We start from the raw sequence: 14,064 nt of genomic DNA on the forward strand, positions 1-14,064 counted from the left end.
CACGCCCACGGACCGGCCCCCCCACTCCCGAGGTGGAGTTCTTATGCTTGGGAAAGGAGCAAAGACGGAGTGTCCAAAGTTATGGAGGACTGAAAGTGCCAAATAAATAAATACACCATGAAATGTTTAATTAAAATTGTAATTAAATAATTAACTGTTTCATTCATTAGCTATTTAATTAGATAAATAGATACACCATTAAATGAGAGATTTGAGTTAGTCAGCTTTTAGCCCCGCCCACTAATTTTGATGGGCGAGTTTGACGGATAAAATTCATGAACACTGCAACACGGCACCATGAAATAATTAATTAAATAGATGAATAATTATGTATATTTTTTTACATATAATCATTGGGAATTCAAATTGTGAATGACACATTGATTTATTTAATTCCACATGTTATTAGTAAATGAAACATTTCATTAATAACGCTTTTTTTTATTATTTAATGGTGCACTTATTTATTTATCTAATTCTTTATTTAATGAATGAATGAGACAATTAATTTATTAATTACAATTTTATTATATATATTATATTATATTATAATTTAGTAGTTTATTTAATTTTGTCACTTTCAGCCCTCCATACAAGTGGTGTTGGGTTATGTGAAGTCATCCTTCCTTTGCAAAGTTTAAAGTGTGACCCGAGCTTGGCTTGTGTGAGCAATGTACATCCTGACTTCAGCCAACAGTCAACGTTGTGTGTTCAAGGTCCGGGCAGTCCCTGCTCTGTGGGCCTTTTGGCTGCTACGTGGCAGTCTGGTGGGAGAGGGGGAAGGCCAGAATCAATGAGAGCTTTAAAAAAAACCGAAAGAGTTTGCACAACCATTAAACTCTTCACCCAAGCTCTCCAAGACTGATCTTAAAACCATAAAAGCGGTGGATCAAAGCAGAATGTCTGTTGTGAAGGCCCTCAAAGAGCTTGACAACAACTCTTTTTGGGTGGCACTTTATGAGGTCTCTTCTACTTTTATTGTTGTATGGCTCGCCAGTCTTTGGAACATAGTGCCCAATTTCGATTTATTACCCGCCATGTGACTGCCTGCATTGACAAAGGACATAAAACACGAAACTTTGTTTGGTCTTTTAGGGTGGAAAACACTCTTTTGTATTTGATTTTATGTTTACAGTAAACACCTTGAATAAAAATACTTGGACTTAATGACAAAAGCCTGACCTCAAACTGACTCAAGAACGCAAAAGCTAGATGTGTGTTTCCATTCTTCCTATTAGTGTGTAGTTGACGCAACGTGTGCTTAGTCATATGAAAGGTATGATATGTTAATTGTTTGATAGAAAAATACAAATGTCATGAAGGTTTGAAGAGTTAATCAAGGCTTGTTGGCTTTTGCAAGAGAACTACGATATTTTTTCCATTTTGTTGAAAGGCTTTCGTATTTGTGTGAACTATTTGGAAAAAAAAAGAAGTGCTTAAAACTGTCAACTTCTGACTTGTAATTAACGTTATCTACCACTAGATGTCAATGTTGATTCGTTTTACCGAACGTATCCAAACCGCTACCAATTGTACTGCTTTATTATGACCACTAGAGGTCAGATTTATGATGGAATTGAAATACGTTTTGCAGAGCTGGGTTCCAACAAAAGTTAAGATCAAATAAAACAGTCGTCTTCATGATGCAGTTGCAGTTTGGTGAATTTAATCTTACTACACATGATAGATGTACCTAATTAAGAGTAAATTGTGTATGGTTTTTAAAGCAAGACATGTTTTCTGTTACTGGAGATTATTTGTGAGATTAAATCTCGACATAATACTTTACGATTCACTGCTAGTCGAACTGTCGCTCTTAATAACCGCTTTTATGTTGATTGTGCCGAAATGTAATACAAAATCAAAATTGTTTACCGGCATTTCCCAGACAATGCATTATTCCAGCCCCCAGTTGAGCATGTCTGCTTTTCAAACTATTTTAAGATAAAGTGAAATGAATGTTAGTTCATGGCTCCTATTGGGAGTGAAGGCTAAACTCTTCTTGCCTCTGTCGGCCAGTGACACTGATTTGGATTTTGTGCTGCGCCTGAGGGGGCTTAAGTCAATCCAATTAACTTTGGCTGCCATCAATAGCTTGACATGCTTGCCTCAGGACTGTTTGCAATGGCCACACAATGGCTGCTTGTGACAGCTTTCATACAAAACCCAAGAAACAGTATGTTTCTTGTGAAAATACAAACTTCAGGGTTATAAATGCTGTTATGCATGACCTCAGCATTTCTCTCGAGACATCAGTTCAGTGAGTCTCCTTCGCTTGCTTTTTCTCTAGCTGTTTTGCATGACATATTTGAAAAGAAGGATGAGCCTCTTGAAAGGTTGTCAGTTTGACCATGGGAACGATTTTTCATAGTTCCATTTGTTCCGATGTGGGAACATCACTCCAAAATCCAAATGAATCTTCTCAGATTGTGTTTGAGTGCTCCACTGCAAATGTGGCGGAACCAGGTGGACATTGGGAAAACACACACAAGCACGCACAACATTTTGCCTTGCCTTTGTTGTGCTCCCTTGCTCCTCTTATCATATGTTTTCACACCCCATTTACTGCACTGAGTGGGGCTTATCTGGGAATAATTAAATGAAAGAAATCCTCAAAGTTACATGTGTTGTGTTTTTTAGAAAACAAATTAAACGTGGGTTGTTTTACCTTTTAGTAAATGTGACTGCTACCTGCTACCACAGATGGGCATTTCGTCCCTGGGACGGAAAGACGACAAGCACTGGTGGCCACGATAAGTGATATAGAGAAGGGATACGTGCGGTTGTGTGAAGAAGCAATTGAGAGCCAAAATAAGCATTTTAAGTTCCACTTCATTTAAGCAAAGGGATAAAGTTTCAGCTAATACAGCCATCTCTACAGTCCGACCCCGGTCCAAGCACATTCATGAATTTGCCACTTGTGACAACAAGAGTAAAGAGGAATGTTCCGGTACGACGCGCTCGCAGCATGATTTACGGCACTAAGGAGTGTAAATAGCGTTTAAAATGGATGTTTTGAGTCAATTAAATTTCATCAACCTTTATTTGCACACACACAAATACGCTTGCACAATTCTGGCCAAAATGACAATTATTTTGATCAATATTAGAATGACAATTAGCAATCACAATTATCCATTGTTAGGAAAATATCAGCATTTTTATTGCACTGTTGTCACAAAAAAAAAAAAACTGGCCACACTCTTGCTGAGTTTTAGTCAGCATTCCGATTTCATTGCATTTGTCAATCCATTTATTTATCTCAACCTGAACAAAAACATTCAAAGCGACCTCACCTAAAGACTACATCCCTGAAAGCACAAAATTAAACTAATGCATCTTTTTAACACATAATAATGTAAGACAAGATGAAGATGAATTGCAGGGCTGTGGTACCATACGCCTTCGCTTTTATGAAGAGCTGCCTCGTTCATTGATAAATTACAGAATATTTCCCATACCGCCTTCAGCAAGCATGTCAAAACCTTCTTTATTGCCTCATACTATATTTACTACCCTGGGTGTTCCCATCTGTCCTGCTTCATCAAAAGGACGCCAGACGCCCGAGCTCACTTTGATTTTATCTGACAAGAAAGTAACTTGAATAAGTCTAACCTTGTGGCGCATCTAACGGCTCATCTGTGGCTTACCACATGTATGTGGAGCAGTATTTGACACCAAAATGACTTGATTTCACCATCTCATACTTTGTAGTCCAAACTGCCTGCTTCTAAAGTTTGAACTTTACAGTAGCCTAATCAGGTTGCTTTATGTCTAAATTACATTTGTCCATATAATGAAAAGAAACACGTTTTGATGATGCTAACCATTTTATAAGTCACTCCAGAAATGCGCGGCGTGCACTTAGAGGGGTGATGGGTTTGTGGTAAATGGACTTAGGATAGACCACTCACAATTGTCTTTGCATCTGCAAAGTTGTGAAGCCTAACAGTGTGGATTTTAATTGAATCCAGCTGGAAACAAAGTATAAAGTGGACATTTGTGGTGATAGTTCAGCCAAGCAGACAATTCATTTCATCACAGCGTAAACAGTAGCAACGAGCCAGTCGATGCAATTAAAGATATTACATCAAAAGTTCAATGTTTTTTGGATGACGCCAATTTTTAGGAAAAAGGTCAGAGGGTCGAGGCTGGAACTCTAACAAGATCGCAACCAGAGGGCGGGGGACTGACCAGTAAAAAAAGGGTCAAGTGCCCAGCTCTGAATATCATGTGCAATGTGCTTGGAAATAACAACCTAGTGTGTTTAGTTCACGAGCAAAGGTCAAGTATTTTGATTTGGCGACTTGCCACCTCCAGTTCTTCAAATTCTGCCCTGCATGCCGTGCTCTTCCTCAGGCTTACCCACTTTGGACTATTTTCCATGCACCAGTTACATTGTTTCGCTGTACATGTTTCCTATTTTCTGCAAATTAATTTCCTCGACCCAAGGTCAAAATGGGAGTTGTGATAAGCCTTTGGCATGTATGGAGGTATCTTTTGTTGCCGTCAGAATGTGGTGTCTATTTGACCAAGACAGGAAGCAAGCCCTACTTTTTCACTTATGTGGACAAAAACGGATGCAATTAAGGCGGTAGAAGGGGGTTAAACACGTGGTGTTCACATACGGCAGATCCGCATTGGTGCTGTGTGTGTGTGTGTTGCAAACAGGAAGTGTATCATGGAGGGTGCCTATAGCCATTCCAGCTTGCATCATATCTACATTAATGTCGTAAATCAAGCCAGTTAATTGGGTCGTCCCTCCAAGTGCCTCAAAGCTGTTAGTAAGAGTAAGAGTTTGTTTTCCCCGACTTGACCGCCATCTTGACTTGTGAGATCATTTGGACGTAAGCCGGGAATCGTCTTGCTAGTCGGTTTTTAGATCAGTAGTCTTGATTCAAGAGCAAAAAATAATGTTTTGATGATTGAAATTTATTGTGTGTCTGACTTTTCTCCATGTATTTTATTTCATTTTTTACTTTAAAGATAATTTTCCTTCTTGCAAAGGATTTTGCCTAATGCAAATGATTACTTTATTTCATCATTTATTTCCAAACGTTAAAAACAATTTGCTTTATTTATTTAAATTGTGCTTTTCATTAACCTTACCTTACCTTTTTCACGGTTGTGCCGGAGAAAAAATAAGTTAACAATACAACTTTATTTCTAAAGCACATTTCATAACAGCTGAAGCACTTTAACATAGTATAACATAAAATAACAATACTACAACAACAAAGACAGCGAAAAGAGTGAATTAAAACACTAATTAATTAAACCAACACATATGCAGTTGACACCAGACAACATTGACAGTCTCATGTTGGGTCGAAAGCCAAAGAATAAAAATCCGTCTTCAAATGAGTTTTATAAGTGGACAGAGAGGAGGCTTGTCTAGCATTTAATGGAAGGTCATTCCAGAGAGAAGGGCCGGCAAGAGAAAAGGCTCGATCCCCCCCGAGGCTGCGCTTAATCCTCTGCACCTCCAACAGCATTTGGTCCGTATACCTGAGGCAGCGGGCAGGTGCGTAGGGGTGGAGGAGCTCAGAGAGGTACACTGGGTCGAGGCCAGTTAAAGAGTTGAAGACGACCAGAAGTATCTAAAAATGAAAAAGCACTGGGAGCCAGTGAAGAGAAGCCAAGATTGCTGTTATGTGCTCCCTCGATTGATTTCTAGTTAGGAGGCGAGGAGCAGCGTTTTGGACCAACTGGAGACGATTGAGGGAGGACTGGCTGACTCCAAAATAATGTGATGTAACAAAGGCATCGATGACAGTTTCCAAGTGCTGCTCAGAAAGAAAGGCCTTCACTTTTGCCAGCTGCCTAAGATAAAAGAAATAGGATCGAACAACAGCACTGATTTGCCGGTTTAATTTATAATCACTCTCCAATTTAAAACACAAGCATAGTTTTATAAATATTGTTCGATGGTCATCATCATAGTTGGTCATCACTGTTCTAATGGTTGAGCTGCTCAGTAAGCTTGAGTTTTGCAAACATAGCGACCAGCATGATTGCCGATTTCCAACTGACAATTGCATCAAGCGCATGGAACAAACGGTGACAATCGAGAGGGACCTTAAAGAATGACCGTGCTTCGGCCCAATTACATTAGTGTTGCACCGGGCTGCCAATTAAGACTGGCTGTGCATCGAATTCGATCGGCTTGACACATTTGGCTAACGTTGGAGCTGTTTTGACCTTTGAGAAAGCAAACGCTGAAGTAAAGAAAAATAGTTTGACCAATCAGGAGACTTTAAAGTTCCTGTTTGGATAAGTATTCTGTAATTATTGAAAAAATATCTAATAAAATAAAAACTAATGCGCAATTACAATAAGATACTCTCCCTTTGATTTTGTAATTTTCTTAGCTCTTTATTTTACAACATACCGCTGCACAAAAATGCCAACATAATAATGAAAAAAAGAGACTATTTTTACTGTGTATAAAACCTGGTTGATTCTCCAAAAGTACCTAAATATATATATTTTTTTGCAATTTTATTCTTGCTTCCCAGCACGGGGTGGGGGGGGATGCATCATTGAAGTATGAATGCATTTATACTTTGATTCTTCAAATTGTATTTTATTTTAATATATATATTCTATGTGTACCTACTTACTTGTGGTACAGCAACACTTGTTTTCATCTCATATGAGGGAGTTCACAAAGCTGAGCCAGATCGATCAAAGACTAAGGCCAAGACGAATATGCCGGAGTGGACATTGTTAGCCTTATCAGTGTTGGAAGAAAAGGTCACTCTGATGGCAGCCCACTTAGCATTGCAGCAGGCTGAAAAAAGCGAGGCACAGCAACATGTTCAGTCGTTATGAAAGGCCCACACTCAGCAACAAAACAAAACACACTAAGGCAAGTTCCTGTTGCCGGGAATGAGGGGCACTGGAGTTTTCCCAAGTAGAAAAACAACAACCGAAACTATCTCGGATTCAGATTAGTTCAAGTGCAAACAGAACTGTAGGAAAGTAAAAAATCGAATTTGTTCTTATCCTTTTTGTTCTTTGTTGTACCTCCCATCTAAGAATCCAAAGTGTAGATTGAGGATACCTGATGACAGAGTTGCAGTTTGGAGGAGACACGAGGAGAAAGCCAAGCTGATACCCGGAGACAGGCCAGTTCATCAATCAAAGCAGATGGCAGGAAAGTGAGTGTAGAAGAAATACTTTATTATGACAGTGTGACTACGTCGTCATAGATATTTGCCACTCACGTTCAACAGGACATTATAGGCTATTTGTATTATTTAACACAATATTTATGTAAACATAGTCCAGGAAAGTCCAGATTCCATATAGTCCAGGATTACGCTGAAGAATAGTTTGGATTATTATTATTTTTTTAATGTTAGCTACACATTAAACACACATGATATGACATATAGGACATTTGAAGTACTTTACATTCACATTTTGTTATAAACAATTTGATAAATACAAGATTAGATATAACAAAAGAATATAGATTTTTATATTTTATGTGTTCCACATATATTTGGATTTACACACATATACATATATATACACATATATGTATATATATATATATACATACATATATATATACATACATATACATATATATATACATACATATACATATATATATACATATATATACATATATTTATATATATATATATATATATATATATTATATCTTAACTCTGTGGCTTCATTTATTTTTGTAAAGTCAACTTAATAAAAAATAAATTAAAATTAGTAAAAAAAGGCAATTTTCAGCATGGCACTTTAATGGCAATTTAAAACAAAAACAAACTGAAGATGCTTGCGACGTTCCAGCATATTTGATCGCGATGTTTCCAAACTGTGAGTCAGGAGTTAATTTTTTATTTTTTTTTTGGGGTGGGGGATTGAATTTTTTTTGTTTTTTTTTGTTAATTTAATCAATTATCACACATTTGATTCACGTTGTCACTAGAATGTCATGTTTCTCATCATGATGATATTTAGTACAAATCACTTCTATAGTGAATATTTACGTGATGACAATAAGTGTGCATCTAGGTAAGGTCGGGTTTGTTTGACGGAAACTTAAAAAGCCAAAAAACAACCGCCTCTCTCTTGTAGAGCCTCACGAGCACTGGACAACACACAGGAACGTCACAAAAAGTACAAAAGAGGGTTCGGACCACAATGAAAAAAAAAATTCATTATGTTACAAGAATAAAGTCACAATATTGCAAGAATACTTTTTATTTTTGCTAATCATCTGAAAATAAAGTTGTACTTTTTCAAGGTGAAAGATCTTGGTGTTATATGAATGAAATCGTATTTTTCCAAGAGAACAGTCGATGCAGTGTTAAGAGAATTAAGATGTACTATTTTCGTATCTAAAACAAATCTAGTGCGAGGCGCCGTCGAAATCTTGCTTTGGTATTTTTGCACACGCGAGCAAGCAGGTGCAGCGTGGCGGATTTAAAAAAAAAGCTGATATTATCATGAGAATATGAGCCGATTTTTGGAGAATAATATTTTTGTTGTTTTTTCAAATTAGAAATAAATAAATTATAATTTGAGAAGTTGTATTTTATCAAGACATTCACAATATATTTCCTTTTTCCTCATAACATTTGAACTACATCGTGCAGCCTTATAACTCTCTTTTCATAAACTTCAATTTTATTCTTGTAACATAAACATGTTGTTAATTTATTTTTGGAGTGGCCTCATGATTCTTCCACTGAAGAGAGGTTGAAACAGTCCCCACCAGATATTTATTTTTCTTCAGAATTCTGCATGGATATTTTGTTTTGTTTTCCTTTGTCTTTGCAATTCAGTGACACACAAAAAAGGCCTTATTTCATATTCATATATATATATATATATATATATATATATATATATATATATATATGCATACACACACACACACACACACACTTCTAATATATAGGTTGTGGCTTCCTGAGTCAACAGTTAATTTTTTTTTTAACCGCTCCCGAAAAGCACTGTAAAAAATAAACGTGTCTCGCTAGATTAAGGCACAGATAAGCCCCCCCTCCCAAACAAAACAAGCAAATATGGTCACTTAAATAAGAAGAACAATAACATTCATAAGGCCGAAAAAGGTAACAAATGAAAAGCGTGTCGCGCGTCAACTTTTGGTTTGGATTCAGTGTCTTGCAGGAGATAACAGTCAACATTGCTGAAGTTGAGTGGAATGAATGTCATACTAAACATTGCCTACTTGTACATGAATCTAATGATGTGAAACGGCTAGTGGACCATTTTCATATTAATTACTTGAACCAACAAAAAAAAAGCTTTGCTAAAAAACACGGGTGATACTACTGCGTTTAAAAAAAAAAGGCCCCTCTTGTCTTGGGATGGTGAGAATTGACAAAGGATTCTTGGGGTATTCATCAGATGGCCAACCAGTGCCTGAGCTGAGAAACAGGAAAAAGAAAACAGAAAAAGTTGGGAATATTCTCAAGAACGTCTGGCAGCCGTTTTTTTTTTTTTTTTTTTTGCGGGGGTTTCTGTCGCAAAAACAACTTACTTTAAATTGCCGTATGTTCCCCTCCGCCACCAAGTGATGTTCGTGTTCGGGAGTAATGCAATAGGCTATTTTCTGCAAAGCAATCAAACGACATCATTGTCAGGTGAACGCGCTTGGAATACAAAAATTAATTAATTGGAAAATTTTAACATTCTTACATGCAAAACTACTTTTACCGATATTATTAAGAAATAACAAATCAGTGTAAAAGTATACAAAGAGGTGAACCACCGCTAACTGATTATGCACAGCAGTGTTTTACAGGTTGGAAAGAGCTGAAAATAATCCTTTGTTGAATTTGCAGCATAAGGAGGTTGTACTTGCTGAAATGAAAAGCTATTCCAATCAAAAACATCTGAAACGATCCAAAAGAACTTTATTTATATTGCGCATTTCACAACAGCTGGAGCTGTAACAAAGCGCTTTCCAAATGGTCTAATATAAATTGGCGGGAATTTAGAACGCAAATTAAAACACATGAACAATAGATAACAGAACAACAGCAGAACAGCAACAGTCGCATGTTGAGCAGAAAGCAAAAGAATAAAAACGTGTCTTCAAACAGGTTTCAAAAGTGAACAGAGAAGGGGGCTTGCCAAACTTGCCTCAAGTTACACTTCTTATTTGATAGCAATGTTGCAATTCTGGCATCCAGTGAACTTGTGAGATTTTGGACAGCCTCTGTTTCAAATTTCATTCCAGAACGTCAAAATAGCCTCGCGGAGCCTTTGCCTCCGAACCTCATCGATCTTTTGCTTAAGGATGCTTCAAAGGATCTCAATCGGATTGATTGTCAAGGGAGGATGGTGGGTGACACCCAAAATGTTCTCATTTTATGCCCACAGCATCCCATGATGCAGAGGAATTTCTTTCGACATAAAATGGTGCATTGTCATGCATAAAGATGGCTTTTGTGTCACAAACTTTAGATCTCAATAGAAGAAAGTAGTCGGTCAGAAACTCCACATGCTTATACCAAGTTATTTGTACACCTTCAGGGACTGGAAAAGGGGTCAACCAACTCTCCACCCGCGATTCTGGCAGAAAACATGACTCCGCAAGTTCCCTGCTCGTTGGCCATCCGCCAACCAAACACTTTCCATCCACCTTAACCATCTTGCATGGAAATCGTGAGTGAGCTGCAAGGAGTATGCCTGCATCTTTTGGCTGCGATGGACATAAAATATCCACTTTTAAAGTAAACTTTTTAGTCTAATTAACTCCCTCTGGAAGGGGTAGCCAGGACAGACACGGCGGACAAAACTCGACAATTTGCTTTTCTTGATGAAGCATACGCACAATACATTCACACACTGCCTTATGCAATCGCTGTCGCGATCGTAAGCGTAATACTAATAGTAGCAGCAGGTTGCAAACCGTCAAGGCTGGTACATATGCAAAAAATTATGATGCACAAAAAAACTGCTCACAAAGCAAAACATAACGTATAAACCAAACAAACTAATCTTTACAATAATAACATGCATGACTTTTATTCTTCTGAATTCATAAAGAAATTAACTACTGGTTAATTGCAATTAATACTTTCCATTTTTTCTAAGGGAGTACATTTATTGTAAATCCAATCAAACTGAGGTGTACAGACTTCTGCAGCTTTTTTTTGTTTGTTTTATTTTGGCCGAAAAGGAATGCAGTCAATCATTCAAGTGCTGCCTTTTTGCCCGGATCTTCAAACACTCGTTAACGTGAATAGTGGACGCATTTAAAAGCTGAAATGACACCTCTGTCAACCAGAGGAGCAACATTTGAGTGCAGAGTGGCAACAGGAAGTGCCACTGAGGATACCGGGATGCCGGCGCAGTTACGGCAGAGTGACGCTGACACGGAAGCGATGAAAACAACCCTGCAGAACTTTGATGATTGCAATCGTAAATTCTCGAGGGCTTCATTCCGAGAGCAAAATTATTATTTTGGACATGTTTACAAAGGGGGGAAGCATCGCCTTTGGCTTCAAAGCCTAGCCACAACAGCAATTACGCTGCTTTGCATGATGTAACGGCTTTTGTAACATGTTCCATCACAACTGGCATTTATAAACATCGCACTAACTGCCCTCACACGTGTTTATTACAATTTACTCGGCCAAAGGAGTTTCACTGACCTCTCGGAAGGTTCCCGGCACGGTGCAGAACTTGTACACAGCGTAGATGGGTACGAACAGCATGGAGGACATGGCCACGCCCCATCCCAACACGTTGGACCAATGGGGGAAGACATATTCGTCGTACTTGAGGCCCGACGAGGTCACTGTGCTGGCGATGACCACAAACTGCCAAAGGAAGGACAAGCAGCAAATGACTTGCAGGTGTTATTCAGAATTACAGTTTGACCTCCACCAAGGCTGAAAAGTGTTGTCACCAGTGGAATCTATGACGAAACGTTTCAAATTTCCTCATCTGTTTTTGTTGGCCTATTTGTAGCACAAACAGTCACAGATTGGTTTCAAAGTGTGTTGCGGGTATAATTCTCAGCCAGAGTCAGAATTTCGACTCCCAGGGAACAATAACCGGCCATGACGAGCGTTGATAACCAAAATCGCACTCAATTGCATATATGTATGAGAGCTAAATGTGGAATAGCCAACAAACCGGAACAATTTATATCTTCAATTTTCATTTATCCAGGTGAGGCAGTTGAAAACAGATTCTTATTTGCAATGTATTTAATTCATGATTAATTAATTACATTAAATACAAAGAAATACCAATCCAGGGCAGTACAATGTCATATAGTTACACACAACAACGGAATAATTAAAAATATGATTGGATTGTCAAATGTTAATACAAAATACAAAAAAAAAAAATACAAAATAAATAAACCGGCTGGTGAGGTAGGTTCAGTTCCCACTCACTGAGGTGTGAATGGTGTTCTGTAGGCCTGTCACCCTAACATATTTTTCAGGATGATATATTATTCCCCTCAAACTATCACGATAAAACCAACCAGCATCTTAAGAAGATGGTGCACACACACCGCAATAATCACGACATGTAATGCGGTTTTGGAGGTGGAGTCTTACATGTGATGGACGGACTAACAAATTACTGACTGACCCCTACGTAACTATCACTTCTCATATCATTGAGAGGAAAGAAATGGATGCATTGGTATTAATTCATTAGTTTACATTTATTGCGCCTTTACAAACGTGTTTTTGATTGAGTGGTGGCTTCCATATTAGCCGCTAATCATGGACGTGACATTATGAGTGTGTCAACTTGCTGGCAACTAAAAAAAACAAACAAAAAAAAAAAAAAACAGATGGCAGACAAGCCAGCCGCCACAGCAATTGTTCACCCTGTGCATTGCGATGGAGCGCGACCAGCACACAGTGTGCCCAAAATAAAATCAACTTTGATTTATTTTGAGCCCACAACATGCGCTACTGCAACTTCTTCATCCAAAGGAGGATATGATCATTTTGTGTCCACTTGCTGCTAAGAGCTTTTGTCTTCTGCCACGCTTTCTCAGCAGTTTGAGCCTTCAAAGGACGAGGGGGGTAAACGAGTTACGAAAGCGCTGGAGCTGCATTGTGTCTGCCTGCGGCAAGTTGGCTCGGTGACCAAGTGGAGGGCTGTAATGTTGTTGTGAGCTGACCTGGCCACTGTCAAGGTGTTAAGTATAAAGGACAGACGGCCGGCCAGAGCTGCCAGTGAGTACATTAGCGTCAACTGTGCTTCTCTCTTGATGACATTCTTCATATACAACAGGAGCGTGAATGTCATGTGGAATGCATTTGTTTAGTGTGAAAAGCATTGAACCACGTTCATTCATTTTCCATACCGCATATCCTCCTAAAGGCCTCAACACACCAATACGACGTCGGCTATTAGAATGTCGGTACACGCCATCTGTTTGGTGCAGCGAGCAACGTCATAAAGTCGGAGCCATTGTTGGTTCGTCTGGGGGGCGCGTTCGGCCGATTCAACATGTACAATCGGGTCGGGCTGTCAGGGCAAATAATCACTGTGATTGGCTGTTAGCTAGCGAATCAGTGCTCCGGACAAGTATGGGAAGCGACGAAAGCGGACAAAAGTTGAACATATTATTCATCAAAAAATGAATCAACTTTTCTGAATCACTCATTTTTCACATCTCCAATATGGACACAACGACTCACTGGAAAGAATTCACAAAATGCCGTTAAACTAGCTTCAAACACGTCTGACTACGGTACGGGCAGCTCTTTCACGTCTGCAGCTGCTGCAATGACTAGCTGGTTAACTTAACGTAGAGAAACACAATACAGAGGCGCTCCGATACGTCACTCATCATCACCTCCATGACGACGAATACAAAATAAAAAAGTATATTTATCTCAAATGTAGGATGAGTAGTAATCATGTTAAGAAGACAGAGAAGCCATGCTAATAAAGTGCTCCGGGGCTACCAGCATACTGCAACCACGTTACAACGGAGAGTAACCGACTATGAACAGAAAATTAATAAGCATCTAGAGAGAATTTATAATTCATAGCCTTACGGTTAGAGGTGAAAATATA

The 14,064-nt window shown here is 38.6% G+C and overlaps 1 protein-coding gene across 3 annotated transcripts in view; it reads right to left on the reverse strand.

Moving 5' to 3' along the window:
• Positions 1–7,164: 7,164 nt before the first annotated feature.
• The window catches only part of slc6a2 (solute carrier family 6 member 2), a 45,547-nt gene continuing 38,647 nt past the window's right edge, over positions 7,165–14,064 (reverse strand). For all 3 annotated transcript variants that reach the window (XM_088296030.1, XM_088296032.1, XM_088296031.1), the window contains 3 exons: positions 11,661–11,828; positions 9,539–9,610; positions 7,165–9,425 (listed from right to left, as the gene is read on the reverse strand). In XM_088296030.1, the coding sequence (XP_088152156.1) occupies positions 9,402–9,425; positions 9,539–9,610; positions 11,661–11,828 (264 nt within the window). In that variant the 3' untranslated portion in view covers positions 7,165–9,401. The remainder of the gene's footprint in view (positions 9,426–9,538; positions 9,611–11,660; positions 11,829–14,064) is intronic.

The sequence above is a fragment of the Idiotropiscis lumnitzeri genome, chromosome 5, assembly GCF_059441095.1.
Source record: "Idiotropiscis lumnitzeri isolate Australia: NSW breed Sydney's pygmy pipehorse chromosome 5, RoL_Ilum_1.0, whole genome shotgun sequence".
Taxonomy (NCBI): Eukaryota; Metazoa; Chordata; class Actinopteri; order Syngnathiformes; family Syngnathidae; genus Idiotropiscis; species Idiotropiscis lumnitzeri.